Source organism: Sceloporus undulatus, chromosome 8 (assembly GCF_019175285.1).
Source record: "Sceloporus undulatus isolate JIND9_A2432 ecotype Alabama chromosome 8, SceUnd_v1.1, whole genome shotgun sequence".
Lineage (NCBI taxonomy): Eukaryota > Metazoa > Chordata > Lepidosauria > Squamata > Phrynosomatidae > Sceloporus > Sceloporus undulatus.
Genome location: NC_056529.1, coordinates 21,216,594 through 21,231,431, shown reverse-complemented (window position 1 = coordinate 21,231,431; position 14,838 = coordinate 21,216,594). Strand labels below are relative to the sequence as shown.

Below are 14,838 nucleotides of genomic sequence, written 5' to 3'. Positions count from 1 at the left end.
TGTAACTCTGTGGTCAACGTCCGATAGACACTGACCACAAAACTGCACCAGAGGACCTACAATGCCTAGTAAAGTATTCTCTCTAGGAATCTCTAGGTCCTCCAGTGCCACTTTTAGTTAAAGTTGACCATAAAGTTGCACTGGAGGGCCTGGATATTCCTAGAGAGAACATATTAATCAAATCCATGAATAATTAAACCCGCAAATATCAAAGCCACAAATATGGAGGGATGGGAGTAACAGGAAGCAATTGCTTTCAGAAAGGTGCTTTCCCAACACTGTACTTTGCCAACTCCTGTGCCATTCTTTGATTTTCTGCAGAAATACCCGCAGCCAAAAGGCCAGAAGAAGAAGAAGATAGTCAAGTATGGCATGGGGGGCCTCATCATCCTCTTCCTCATCTGCATCATCTGGTTCCCGCTCCTCTTCATGTCGCTGGTGCGCTCCGTGGTCGGAGTGGTCAACCACCCCATCGATGTCACCGTCACCCTCAAACTTGGGGGGTATGAGGTAGGCATGGCAGGGAACCGGGTGGGAAGGAATTTGGGGGGGTCTCAGGACACTCTTCTTTTGGGGATTCCCTTTCCGTGGGAATAGCATTCCCTCCTCCTAGTGAAAAGAATGCAATAGCGCTTCCTTCTGGCAGTTGGAGGAACAGCAACGTAACATGTTTCACGGGAGACGAGTGTGAGTTCTGTCTAAAGCAGGGAATTTGATTTAGCCTGACTTTTTGTTTTTTGGAGAGGTAGTGGGATTGCTAGGAAAAGTGGTGAAAATCCCCCCTTTCCCCCTGATGTTTTTATAGTTTATAGCTTTATTTTTTATAGTTTTAGTTTTTGTAATGTGCTTTATCCTATCTGTTTTAATGCTGTAATAATTTAATTCCTTTTTAATGTACTTTTTTCTGTGTTTTTAATTGTACTGTTTTTTAATGCTGTGAAGCCGCTCCGAGTCCCAGTTTTTAACAAGCAATCTATTTTAATAGTGTAATATATTAATTCTATTTTAATGTACCACTTTTCTATGTTTACAGTTGCATTGCTCTTTTAATATTGTGAGCTGCTCTGGGTCTCAGTTCTGGGAAAAAGCAAGATACAAATTATTATTATTGTGGGTTTTTTGGGCTATGTGGCCATGTTCTGGAAGAGTTTATTCCTGACATTTCACCAGCATCTCTGAAGATGCCAGCCACAGATGCCGGCGAAACGTCAGGAATAAACTCTTCCAGAACATGGCCACATAGCCCGAAAAACCGACAAAAAACTATGGATGCCAGCCATGAAAGCCTTTGACTTCATAGTCAAATTCTACATCACATCAGCTATATTAAGCTATATTCATTCTTCAGCACACCAGCCATATTAAGGAGTTTTTGACCCTTGCCAACTTCCACTCTTTTCTTTCTTCCAGCCGCTCTTCACCATGAGCGCCCAACAGCAGTCGATTGAAGCCTTCACCCCCAAGGACTACGAAGCCTTGACCGACAAGTTTGTACGGCAGCCGGTGAGTTTGCTGAGGAAACTGGGCAGAGGGGATGGCACATTCTTCCTCTGGGCAGCAGAAGCGCAGAGAAAGGCATGAGATCCCTTGCTCCTTAGTGATGCCATCGTAGAGGCCTCCATCTCAGTGCAGTAAATCCACTCTGGGATTTACAGTTGACCCTCCATACCAGGTCTTTAGCCTTCTCTGCCAAAGAGTGGTAGTGCATCATACAACTAACAATCCCAGGGTTCGGTAGGATGGAGCCATGGCAGTTAAAGTGGTGTCATAGTACATTATTTGAACAGTGTAGATGCATTCCAAGAGAAAATAGACCAGCACCCTCCTTGCTATTGTTTCCCAGGAGGGTGAAGACTTTATCCTTTGAAGACTGATCGCTCAAGAGGAATGGGCCTTGCATAATGTACAATATTTTCTATTTGGTGTTGTTTTCCTAATGGCTTTAATTTTATCAGTGGTTTAATTACTTACTTAACTTGTCTGCATTATTTCTTAATTTTAATGCAGCCTAATTCTGAATCAAAGCAATAAACATACACAGGAGGGAGGGAAGCAAAATAGTAAGAACAAAAACAAAACAAAAGGAGAAAGGAGGGGAATACTTGTTTAGTTTTAGCATGAGATGAGTTTTTAGCTACCTCTGTTTTAACTGCTGTAAGCCACATTAAGTCCTGAGCTGGGGAAAATAAATATAACCACAATTCTCTGCTTCTTGCAGGTGGCCATGCAATTCATCACCCTCTACGGCTATGAGGATATTGTGACAGCACGCATAGAGGGCAATTCGGGCTCGCTCTGGAGCATCAGCCCACCCAGCCGGGAGCAGATGCGGCAGGAGCTTCAGAATGGCTCCTCCGACATCACACTGCGCTTCACCTGGAATTTCCAAAGGTACTTCCTAAAAATTCGGTGGTGGCTTAAGATTGGGGCTCTCAACCTTCAGGCTTCTTATCATTTCTCCAAGTAATCAATGACATCTCCTCTGAACACATCTTGCCAAGAAAACCCCATGATCAGATTAGCCTTTGTTAATGTTGGGTGCCTTCAAACTGTTGTAGAGGAAGAGTGAGGGTATTTTGCATGTTTTTGTGCTTTTTCTATTAATGGGGGGAGATCAGGGGCTACAAAAATGGGGATCTTGCAGCCCAAGGGGCCACGCTTTTTCCACCCCTGAGCTAAAGAGTAACTTGGATTTGGTTTAGTGTGGCCTTCCATCAAAAGACTACTCACTGGCTCTGTCTTTCCTTCTAGGGACCTTGGCAAGGGAGGCACAGTGGAGTATACCTCTGAGAAGCACACAATGGATCTGGATCAAGGCAGCGCCATGCGGAGAAGTTTGGCGGGGCTGCTGGGAGGCACCCACAATGCCCCTGTGTGAGTGTCGCATCCTTCCCCCTAGTAGGCTGTTGCCCAGTGGCCTCTCCCAGGCAGAAGCTAATGGGACTGAATGGGGAGGCACTGGTCTGCATACCTATCACTGGGCTAAATGGGGATGCAATACCTGCATGGTGCAGGGATAGCCCTCTCACCCCATCATGGAGCACAAACATCAGCATACAGAAAGCCATTTTTATTGCATTTATTTTTTCTAATTTTATTTTTGCAACAAGTGCAGTGGGTTCTTGTTATCCGCTGGGGTTTGGTTCCAGGTGTCAGAGTCTCACACCAGGATCCCCCATGGATAACAAAATCTATGGACGCTCAAGTCCCATTGAGTACAGTGGCATAGCAAAATGGTATCCCTTATATAAAATGTAAAATCAAGGTTTGTTCTTTGGAATTTATACTTTTTTTTTTAATGTTTTCAAGCCATGGATGCCTGAATCCATGGATAAAAAAATCAGTGGATAAGGAGGGCCAACTGTATACAGAACAATAACATACAAAATAGTTGTCAAATTTTGTTTTCCAAATCTACATATTTACAATTGACTTTCCATGTTCGTCCAGTTTGTACAAACCTTTTGTCATTTAAATTTTTTTTCTTCAGTTCAAAAGTAATGTTTTTTAACAATTCCTCTGTGTATTTAAAAATCTAGCTTAATTTATTTTGATCACTCTACTTCAATTCATACAGTTACCGTATCGACAAATGTTCAGTTTACCTTCTCACAGTACATTAGTATTGGAGCCCGGTCCTGTTCTACTTTATGTACATTTAGTCTTTTTAGCAGTTAACATATCCATATTCATCGTATCAACTAATTTCCAGATCAGGTCTTCAACAGAAGGTACCTCTATTGTTTTCCTTTTTTTTTTTTTGCCAAAGTCAATCTCACCAAAAGAGGAGACTCCACCAACCTTGCATCATCATAATAATAATAATAATAATAATAAATTATATTTATATCCCCCCTCTCTAGTTGGATTGAGGCGGCTTCCAATAAGAATAAAATACAAGAAAATACCAAATAAACCCATTAACCCTCCCTCCAACACACACTTAAAATTTCCAATTAATGATCGTAATCTTCCACTGTTGAACAGTTTTTACCATTAGAAGTTCTTCCAAATGTTTTGTTACAATCTCTTTTGCTGTAGTTTGCATCCATTGCTCCATGTCCTAGCCTCTCGAGATGCAGAAAACAAGCATGCTCCATCCTCAATATGATAGCCCTTCAAATACTTAAACATGGCTATACGCAAGGAATTTGTAGGTGCCATTCATTCTCAATACATCCGCTTATCCTTCCTCTCCAATTCTTTCTCTTCCAGGAGAGTTCCCCACCTCTTTCCTCCCTACATCCGTGCCCCCAATGGCCCCGAAGCCAATCCGGTTGAACAGCTACTACCAGGTAAGGCCTGGGGAGATGTTTGGAAGGAATTTCACTTTGTCTTTTTCATTTTTCTGTTACCCCTCACCAACACAAGTGCTGAGCCTCTCTGGGGCCAGTTATGAAAACCTAGTTGTGTAGAGTAGCAGTAAGTTTCAATGTGTACTTAATGTGAAACTCCAAACATAGCCTCTTCCTCCAAGTCGTCTCTTCCAGGAGCTGGTCTTTTGCAAAATTAATAGCCTGTTCAAGACCAAACTACCCCAATGCAAGTGCCAGTTTCTGATTCAAAATCTCTTCACTCATTCCTCTCCTTCATGTCAGACGATGAGGACAGCTATTTGGACGTAGCGGTGCAGCTGAGGCGGCAACGGGTGGGCACCGGGAACAGCAGCGCCAGTTTTGTCGAGTGGTGGGTGATCCAGCTGGCCGACTGCAAAGGGGATTGCGACATTCTGCCCATGGTCATTTTCAACGACAAAGTCAGTCCACCCAGCCTGGGCTTCCTGGCAGGATATGGGTGAGTAGGCATTCTCTGTGCTGGATGATGTTGCTTCAGAGTTGCATGGATGCATACATCAAGGTGCATGTGGCTGTGCAGCCCCTGACCCGCTCAGTCAAAGGGAAGTCTTCTCTTTAGTTGCAACCCCTCTGTTCATTCTTTGCTGTATGAGTGACATAGGGGTCGTTCCCACTACAAGCTCCGAATCCTGATTCGGGGTATATGCCTAGTTCCCACTGGAAAGCGATTCTGATCCTCATTGGATCAATTCCAAGGGAAATAATGCAGAGCAAACGCAAAAACCCAGGGAGGTTTTGGTAGCAGTTATTTTGAGGTTCTTTTGAGAATTGGTTCTGACTTGATTCCTAACAGTGGGAACACCAGATCAGAATCTATTCTTTCTGAGGGGAGGAACAAATTGATAGAATATGCAATTGTTTGATTTTGTAACTACTTGAAAGGCAAGGAGGGACAAATGGCAGAGGAGTGACATTTGACAGATCCACCATTCCCCCCTGTGATTGACAGAATATGTAATTGGTAGAATCTGTTATAGATAGAATATGTGATTGTTTGATTTTGTAACTATTTGCAAGACAGAGTTTTGGCCACTGAATTCCACAGGGCATTAAAGCGTGGACATGTGGGTCCTGAGCATTGCTGCACTAGGGCAGAAGAAGCTCAACTTCCCCTCTTCTTCTGCCCCCAGGATCATGGGTCTCTACGTCTCCATCGTGCTGGTGATTGGCAAGTTTGTGCGAGGCTTCTTCAGTGAGATCTCACACTCCATCATGTTCGAGGAGCTGCCTTGCGTTGACCGTATCCTCAAATTATGCCACGACATCTTCCTGGTCCGTGAGACAGGTGAGCTGGAGCTGGAGGAGGAACTGTACGCCAAGCTCATCTTCCTGTACCGCTCGCCAGAGACCATGATCAAGTGGACGCGGGAGAAGGAATGAAGGGAGGACAAGGTACTGAACTGGGCTCTCCAAAACCCACGAGGGGCGGTGCTAATAAGGAACCATCTTCTCCCCTCTTTCTCTCCCAGAGGATTGACCTCAATATGGACCTGGTGAGGATGCAGAGCTGATCTGCATAGGATTTTCACCAACTTAGCTGCTGGACTCAAATTCTGTCCCTTCCTCTTCTCCCTACCTGCCCCTTTGCTTACAGTTCAGTGGTGGGAGAACCCTCTTAGCCTCTGAGTTCTACCTATAGCATCACTGCCTTTGCAGAAGGGAGAGGAGAAAATACTGTTACTTTTTTGAAACAGGTTAAGTACCTTTTCATATATATATGGTGAGACGCAAACAGATGCTTCCATACCAAGCTCCCTGCTTGTTCCCTCTCACAACACAAGAGGGAGGCTATGGTGTGGATATCCCCATCCCAAAACATCTGTAGGTTCACTGGGGGTGCAGATGCATCCTGCAGCTGACAAGCCCAGTGCCTTTGCACAGCAATAATCAGCTTGCACCCCCATTCCCTGATGTAAGGGTGCTGAATTTCTGTCTCCACACTTCTTGTTCTCATGTTGCCACAAACACTCCCTGCTATACTGTACCTCCCACCCACCACCACTGTTGCCCAGCCTTGCCATCCAAGTGCCACGGTTTAGGCGCCACTCAAGTGCCAGCTGCAGGAGGGGAAAGAGGTGGTTGGAATCTATAGACTTTTCTAAAAAGAGGTGATTTTATTTATAGAGATCTCTATCATAAAAATAAATAAAAAAGCTGTGATTATGAATGGTACTGGTCTTCATGCACCGAGGGAAGAAGGGAGGATTCTCACAAGGAGAGGCACCTTCTTAAAAAAATTACATTTCTATCCATGAAAACAGAACTTGGAGAATCAAGTCATTAGAAGTATATTACTCTTCAGCATTAAATAATTGCTAAATATGGCTATTTGGTAGCTGGACTTTAAAAATACCAGAAACAAATTTGTAAACAAATTTCGCTGCTGAAAAACTGAACAAATCGGGAACAAAACATTCACTTTAAACTAATTATTTCCAATTTCTGGTCTCAAAGGAGTTGTGGGTGTAACAAATAAAGGCCTGGAGCTGTCACTCTTTGCAAGTTAAATTTAGCCTTTATCTATAGCATGTCTGTCTCCAAATTCATGCCAACCTGAGCCCAGTCAGCGACTGTGTGCCAATCACTATGAGATTCAAAATAATGTATTTGCTTTTGAAAACATACTATATAATTCAGCAAGGAACAAAAGGATAAGGAGTCATCGGCAGCTATCAGCATTGGTGGTGATTTCTAGCTCTGGCTGTGCTCTGCCTCTTTTGTCCCAAGCCCCCAAAAAGTTCAAAACACTGAAGAGGCAAACTGTCACATTGGTGCATCGAGTGTCATCTCAGGGCCCTCCTCAAGCAAAAACTCTTGGATTTCTCGCTTCATTGCAGCTCTGTGGCAACAGAGAATGAATTCAAATTACAAGAAAAGATATTAGACTAAACATTAAACTTCTTAACAGCAAGAGCTGTTCAATAGTGGAACAGACTGTCTCCTTCTTTGGAGGTCTTTAAACAGAGAAAGGATGGGCACCTTTTAAGAGTGCTTTAGTTGTGTATTCCTGCATGGCAGGAGGCTGGATTAGATGGCCCTTTTGCTCTAAGATTCTGTGATTCTATAAATGTCCATGAATTCCTCTGCTACAAAGACTCTGGCTCATACCTGCATCGCCGACGCTCAGCCTCTGAGTGGATGTAGGGTGGGAGAGACTCCAAACACTTCTGCAAAGAGAAAAAGGATTTGCTCAATCTAATCAGTCAAAGCAACAAGCATGAATGTGTCCCTCTCTCCTGAATGAAGCCCAGGAGCACAAAACTCCAGATGTTAGCAAACACACCGTCCCTTCTTTGCGCTCTTACCATGTCCTTGATGGTCCGGCGACAGCTGTAGCAAAGCAATGGGAGAAGCTCGGTGTGAAGGGAAGCATCTCTGTGGAAGAAATAAAGCAAACAGGTGGAGCATCAAGTCTCCATGTTCAGGCCATGGAAGAGTCGCAATCTGCTGACTCTCAAGAAGAAAGTACAGGTAGATCCAGCCTGAGGTTCAACTTCCATTTCAGAGGAGTTCTCAATGAGTCACATTCCTATGATGGGCAGAGCACCATCCCACCTTCTCCCCAAGACTGGGACTCAAGGTGGCTTACCCATTAAAAAGATTACAATTAAAAACCTCCAGAAATTCAACAATAAAGCTGGATTACACTATTCTGCCTATTACAAATGTGCACTCTAAAAAGCTGTTACACGCTGACTCTCCCTTATCTGAAATCATTGGGACCAAAGGTGGTTTGGATTTTGGGGTTGTTTTTTTTTTTAGATTTCCTAACACCTGTATTTGCATATATGTACACAATGAGATACTTTGGGAGCTGGCATCCAAGCCTAAACATGAAAATCATTTATGTTTCATATACATGTTATACGCATAGCCTGAAGGTAATTTTATATGGTATTTTTTAATAACTTTGTGCATGACACAAAATTTGTGCATACTGAACCATTACAAAGCCAAAACGTCACTATCTCAGTCACCCATAAAAAAGGTTTTGGTTCTTGGGATATTTTGGATTTCAGAATTCAGGATAAGGGAGACTCAATCTGTATTTTAATCTGTTTTAAGTAGTTAATCTTTATGCACGAAACAAAGTTAGTGTTCACTGAAAGCAGAGATGTCACTATCTCAGCCACCCGTGAAAAAAAGGGAGACTGACCCTGTAAAAGGTATATACTGTAATTTGAAGTTCAACGACACAGTTTAAAATAATGTGGCACATACAGCCCTTTGTGTTAAATGCTTTCAATTCCAAAAGCCTTTCTGAATAAAAAAAGTTTCACCTCCAAAGAAGGGCCCATTCTAGCCTCCTAGGAGAGAGCAGGGGCAGTCTCTCAGATAGCCTGAGCTATATAGGGCATAACCAGCACTTTGAATTGTGCCCAGAAACATTCAGCAAATGATTCCATGAATCTGTTCTCATTGGGACAATCGAACTAAGAACCTTTAGACCCTGCATATGATGTACTTCAGCTTACCCCGTTTCTGGACGGCATCTGCAGCATCCCATCTGGTTCCCAGTCCCTCCACAGCAGCTGTTCCCATCAGGTGATGCAGCCGGAAGCTTCTGGCAGAGCTGCTCCGACAGCAGCGTCGACTGCAAGGAAGAGCCGTCCACTGTGGGGTGAGCAGAGTTACAAGTAAATCAGCCATCTCTGAGAAGTTGGTCCTCATCAGAAAAGATCGACCCATGTGGACAACTCTGGAGTATTTGGGGTTTTGCATTTCTAGATAAGGGCTACATAATCTGTAATGTTAAGCAGAAGTTGTATAGCCAGTGTAACTACTGTATATGTGTTCATATATAAGACTAGATATCTTGAATCGATTTTAAAAAAATAGTAAAAAAACCTCCTTGGAGCACCTAAAAGAAGCACCAAAGCCCCTTTATTCTTGTATCCATCCAGCCTTTAGAGTGAACACAGTTATACCTGGTGGAATTTTGTAAGTTCTATGGCATCCTTTCCTTTGCTTCACCCTTTACATCCTATGCTACACACCCCTAAGTCTTACCCTTGACTTATCCATGAATCATATCAAAATCCATAATTTTGGCCCCAAAATCTGCCCTTGACATATACACAAGGTCGACTTATAATCGAGTGTATACAGTAGTTGACCTAGGATTTTTCTTATTGTTTATGTTTTTTTAAAAAAATTAGGTTTAAATTTTAAAAATTAATCTTATAAACTTCTGATATTTAAAAATCCAGTCTATTAGTCTCAGGTAGACACGCACTGAATGGGATAATGAGTCAACACACAGGTAAGTCCCACTCAAGCAATGGGCCTTCTCTAGTCAGGGCTAACAATAGGACTGCTGCTACGTACCAACATTTGTGTCCAGGGAACAGAGGCATAAGAGGCATTGTGCTAGTTCTGAAGGTTCTTTGGCATTACCATCTCGCGGGTTCACAGAGAGCTTCTCTCCTGTTCTATGGAAGCGACCAGACAAAGCCAAGTTACTATTCTCACTCTTTATCTATTCCAGTCGTTAAAGCATGGGAAGGTTATTTATTTGGATTGTAATTCCCACACTCCCCAAGTGAACATGGCCAATGAGTTCTGACATGCACCCGCCAGTTACTCACAACCTCCACAGAGGCTTCTCATCACCACTTGCCCTAGAAATTGTCCCTGACTAGAGTCATGTAAGGCAGAGAAAGGTCTGCTTACCGGTAGACTGTGCTGATGGTGGAGGGGAACTCGGACTGCAACTTGTAGAGAAAACTCTCAATCAGATGGTGAATGCTGGCTCTCTCTGAGGCCTGGAGCAGAAAGTTGAGTGTTCATCAATAATGCAGGAATGCTGCCTTGGAAAAGTTACTTGTTGCTGTCAGCATAGTCTATTGTTAATAAGGTAAGTTTCCTTATATTTGCTCACATTTCTCCCTTTTCATTCAATGTTTACCTGAAATTAAGATTGGTCAAAGAATATTGTAAGACACCTCACTGTAAGGATATAAACACGTCGGAGCAGTTCAGAGAATGGCAACAAGGGTGATACAAAAGGGTGGAGAACAAACCTGTCAGAAAAAGGTGAAGCAGATGGGCCTCATCTTGGTGAAGAGAAGGCTGAGAGGTAACATGTTTGTAACCTTTAAGTAGTGTACCTAAAGGGCTGCCACAGAGAGGACACGGTCAGGTTTGTTCTCTGATGCCCCAAAGGGGAGAACCAGGTCTAATGGTTTTAACATACAGGAGGGTAGATTTTGACTGAATATTAGAGTGAACTTATTGACAATAAGCACAGTGCAGCAATAGAAACAGTTGCCTAGAGAGGTGGTGAGTTTTGTTCTCTGGCCATCTTCAGAAAGAGAGTGAACAGCTACATGTTTAGGATGCTTTAGCTGGAACTCCTGAAATTAATGGGGGAAGTTAGACTCTCAAGGGGGGGGGAGGGTTGTACCTGTGATCATCCAACAAGCACCCTGGACAACAACTTGCCCACTGTTCAGACTCTAGTAAAGGGGACCCAAAACCACAACCCTCTTACTTTGGTGTCCAGCGCAGGCGTGAAGACATTGGGCACACCAAAGAAGTGATTGTAGAAGGCAATCTCTTTGGCAGCATATTCCCGCATTGGGCGTAAGAAGAGCACGTCACCGTGGCGGTTGTCCAAGAAACCCTATTAAAGTGGGGAGATGAAAAGAGAGAAGAGGGAGAGCAGGGAGCAAAGAGAGGAAAACCAGATCAATGTCTCCTGTATTTGTATCCAGACCAAAAGGAAGTTAGGGGTGAAACAGACCACCCAAAAAATGGCAGATTGGGGCCTCTGTTTTCTTACTGTATCTGAAGCAAGGAAGGCACCTCGTCCTAGGCAGAGATTGGTCATGAGCTTCACAGCCAGACGGGTACAGTTGTCTCCCATCATCACCTTGGCGTATCCATTTGTCCGGGCCACATGCAAAATCAGGTGGGTCCTTAAGAGAATGGGGGGAACCACTGGTTATTCTTCCAAAGCAGCCAGTCCTGGTCTCTGCCTTTCCTGAGTCTCATGAACTCAAACATAGGCCAGTTCAGCATGAAATGAAATATTTTACTCTTTGGCACACAGGAGCTTGAAAAAGTAATTCTTTTTTGGGGGGTGGGGGGATTACAGCTCCCAAGATCTAATGGTTGTAGCCCCCAAAAAAGGAAGTTTTCTGAGCACCATTCACTGCCTGTATACCTCTTGGCTCTTTCATTTTGGCTGGCTGGGGCATCCTGGGATTTATAGTAAAAAAACAACAACAGTGTGTGTGTGTGTGTGGGGGGGTCCCCTTTCTGTTCAAGGCAAAGAACAGGGCGCAGCACTCACCGGAGGGTCTGCAGTAACTCCTCTTTGGCAGTCAAGGTCTTCACAGCCCCAAAGAGTTTGATAAGTTCTTTTGTATGGAAAGCAGGTGTCTCAGTTCCTGAAGTTGCTCCCTTTTCCTTCTGTGCGGAGTCCTGCACACTAAGCTCTCCCATTTGGTCCTGCAGGCACAGTCCCACTGTGTCCCCTTTCTTTTCACACTGCTGTTTTATGAAGCCATCCACAGCTTCCTTATAGTTATGGCACTGGTCAGTGATGCTGCAGGACAATGAATGGAGGACCGAACTAGGAAGGTCAAACACCTGCGAAGGAGCACACAGAGGTCATGTACTGCAACAAACTAAGCCTGATGCATGCTGGCTGAGACAGACATTAAGGAAGTATTAGGCCTGCTAAAGGAAGATTCTACTGTTGTAATTTGCCACCAAGTCAACTTTGACTTATGGCAGTCTTATGAATGAGAGACCACCAAGTGCCCCAGTCATCCACTGCTCTACTTAGGTGTTGCAAACTCAGGGTAGCTATGGCTTCCTTTACTGAATCAATCCACCTTTAGTGTGCCCTTCCTTTTTTTTCTACTACCTTCCACTTTACCAAGCATTATTGTCTTAAAATTTTATTTCAATTTAAAAAGAATCATTTTTAAAGGCCTGTTTTAAATTATTTGTTGTGTAGTTCTTAGTTTAATTCTTTTATTATGTAAGCTGCTTTGAGTCCCAGTTTTAAGGAAAAAACAGAACATAAACACAGATAATGATATTAAAGAGATCTGACCCCACCAATTGTGCTTCTCTTCACCTGGATCATGCTTACCTCTTCCAAGCACACCAAGTGATAGGGGAATCTGGTGCTCTGCAAGATTGCCTTCACCTGCTTACGGACCTCTTCCCGTGCGGCCAGGCTTTGTCCACATACAGCTCCTTCTATGAGGAAAGAAGAGCCAGAAGATTGATTGGATCATCTGAGAACAGTTGAATGGGGCATCCATTCGATCCTGTAGACAGACACTGATGAGATAGCCTTAACACTTCAACAGCCCACACATCCAAACAAATCTTGCTGGGAAAACCCTGTGATAGATTGGAAATGAGTAGAAGGCACACGACTAGAGTTTTTAGATCTAGGAGAAGGGCTTTTTATGTACCGTTGTTTCAGCCTCCTGACCCAGCCTCCATCATCCTCAAATACAGGAAGGAACACTCACAATAAATGTTACTTACCATCAATGTAGATGATTCCTGGCTTGAAGCGGAGTTTTTTGGCTGCTTCTTGACTCAGGCCCTGAAAGGGGGGAGAAAAAAAAAGCAGGACACAGCTTTAGTTCCAATAAATTGAGAGGTTGCACTGAAGTGTTAACTATCGTCTCATAATCAGAGAAAATGTATTCTCTTAAATAAGACTTTATGGCTAAGAATCTATCAGACTCCAGGCAACTAAGAAAGGCAGTGAGAAAACCTTCAGGGACAGACAGTGATGCCCTCAGCTGGCTTTTAAAGTAGATTAGGTTGAGCATTCCTGTTCTAGATGTTACCAACATAAAGTAGTCAAGGTGCCAGTTCCTAACATTCTAGCAGTAGTAGTTCCTCTGTAAAGCCTACTATTACGTTGGATCAGATGTCCAATTATTATTTTATAACTGAATGTACTGTTTTACTGATTGAGGGCAAATACCTCTTGCACTTGCCGCACCATTGAACTGGAGGCAGGGCCACCCGAAAAGGCAAGGAGAACCTGCAGCAAAGAAGGAACACAGACAAAGATTATGAGAAATGCATGTTTCTTCCAGTGGGCATTTTCCTTGTTCTCCTTCCCACAAAAGCAACCCCTCCAAGTAATAACAACTGGGCAAGACCTTCTCTCCAGGATAAATGCATCGATTCTTCCCAAGCGTGGCTCGAAACTTGTGAACGAAATAATCCTTGAAACAGGCCCTGCAAAACAAGAGCATGCAGATCAGGCAATCAGATGGAAAGGAAATCCAGGATCTTACTCACATATTGCAATAGGGTGAGCAAGACCACCATTAAACACCAGGTGCTGCAAGCTGTATTTCAGAGGAACATCTGTCAGATGTTGACCACAGAGCTGCACCGGAGGACCTGGAGATTCCTAGAGAGGTGTCCTTGCAGGTAAAAATGAAGAGTGTTTTTTTACTTGCGGTTTTTCCACATTCACATGCGTCCTGCAACCCCATAAAACCCACAGTGACCTCCTTAATAGAATCTATCCATCTAGATTGCGGCCTTCCTCTGTCCCTCCACCTTTCCTAGCATTACTGTCTCTATGAACAAGCAATCTCCATTATTTCCTATGGGTAAGCAATCTCCAATGATTCTCTATGGGCAAGTATGCTTTCCCTATGGGCAAGTACTGTGTTTTAGTACGCCCCCCCCCCCTTGATCTAGACACTATACTTCCATTGTGGCCCCAGAGCTCTCTCTGACAGAGAAGTCTCAATGTCTCTCACAAAACTACACTTCCCAGAATTCCCTAGCATTGAGCCAGGGCAGTTAAAGTGGTCTCAAACTGGGTTATTATGCATCCAGTGTGATTGAGGCCCACTGCAGCAATAGCTCAGTCGCACTTACTTGCAAAAAGCGTCTCCAACGCGGATGATCAGCGCCGGGGAGCCTTCTTTGCACTTCATGCATTTCGTGGGGCGGCTGAGGAAACAGAAAGAGAAGTACACTCATCCTTCCATCTTCACAGCTTTGATTAGTCACGGATTTTGATTAATATGTTCTCTCTAGGAATAATCTCTAGGTCCTCCAGTGCAACTCTATGGTCAACCTTAACCACAGAGTTGCACTGGAAGACCTAGAGATTATTTCTAGAGAGGACACTCCACTAGGCCTTTGTGGCTCCTCCAGGGCAGTCAGGCGTTGGCCATAGAGTTGCGCTGGAGGACCTAGAGGTTCCTAGAGAGGTGCCTTGTGCCCCTAAGCCTAGCCAATATGGAGGGAGAAGGGCGATTCGGGTTTTGCCAAGAGGCGACGCTCCCCTTCCTCACCTGCCCCGGGGGACCCTCGGGGGCAATTGCCCACCCTCGCCTCCGCCGCAGCCTCCCTCTTCCGCGTCGCACATCCCAGCAGGCGCGCCCTTATGACGTCAGCTACCGTCGCCGTGACGCTGCTGTTGGAGGGTATGAGTAAAAGCGAGTTAGTGGGGGGCTCCGTCGCGGGACTGTGA

At 44.1% G+C, this 14,838-nt stretch overlaps 2 protein-coding genes across 4 annotated transcripts in view; one reads left to right on the top strand and one right to left on the bottom strand.

Annotated features, from left to right (window-relative positions):
* Positions 1-6,522, top strand: part of PIEZO1 (piezo type mechanosensitive ion channel component 1) — a 92,082-nt gene extending 85,560 nt beyond the window's left edge. For all 3 annotated transcript variants that reach the window (XM_042438378.1, XM_042438380.1, XM_042438379.1), the window contains 7 exons: positions 322-510; positions 1,411-1,503; positions 2,219-2,391; positions 2,752-2,874; positions 4,216-4,295; positions 4,599-4,794; positions 5,486-6,522. In XM_042438378.1, the coding sequence (XP_042294312.1) occupies positions 322-510; positions 1,411-1,503; positions 2,219-2,391; positions 2,752-2,874; positions 4,216-4,295; positions 4,599-4,794; positions 5,486-5,735 (1,104 nt within the window). In that variant the 3' untranslated portion in view covers positions 5,736-6,522. The remainder of the gene's footprint in view (positions 1-321; positions 511-1,410; positions 1,504-2,218; positions 2,392-2,751; positions 2,875-4,215; positions 4,296-4,598; positions 4,795-5,485) is intronic.
* Positions 6,523-6,850: 328 nt separating this feature from the next.
* Positions 6,851-14,798, bottom strand: CTU2 (cytosolic thiouridylase subunit 2). Its single transcript, XM_042438381.1, has 15 exons — positions 14,660-14,798; positions 14,238-14,312; positions 13,502-13,580; positions 13,321-13,380; positions 12,870-12,930; positions 12,463-12,572; positions 11,653-11,951; positions 11,140-11,275; positions 10,849-10,980; positions 10,029-10,120; positions 9,684-9,787; positions 8,831-8,969; positions 7,661-7,730; positions 7,464-7,522; positions 6,851-7,194 (listed from the first exon to the last, which is right to left on the bottom strand). The coding sequence occupies exons 1-15, from the start codon at positions 14,731-14,733 to the stop codon at positions 7,119-7,121; spliced, it is 1,566 nt and encodes a 521-aa protein (XP_042294315.1). The 5' UTR covers positions 14,734-14,798; the 3' UTR covers positions 6,851-7,118.
* Positions 14,799-14,838: the final 40 nt, after the last annotated feature.

Coding starts and splice junctions, on each gene's coding strand:
- CTU2 (XM_042438381.1), bottom strand. CDS start 14,733: ATGTGCGACGCGGAAGAGGGAGGCTGCGGCGGAGGCGAGGGTGGGCAA. Junction 11,952..12,462: donor ACTTGGTGTGCTTGGAAGAG/GTAAGCATGATC, acceptor GCTCCTTCGCAG/GTGTTTGACCTTCCTAGTTC. Junction 7,195..7,463: donor GCTGAGCGTCGGCGATGCAG/GTATGAGCCAGA, acceptor CTGTTGCCACAG/AGCTGCAATGAAGCGAGAAA.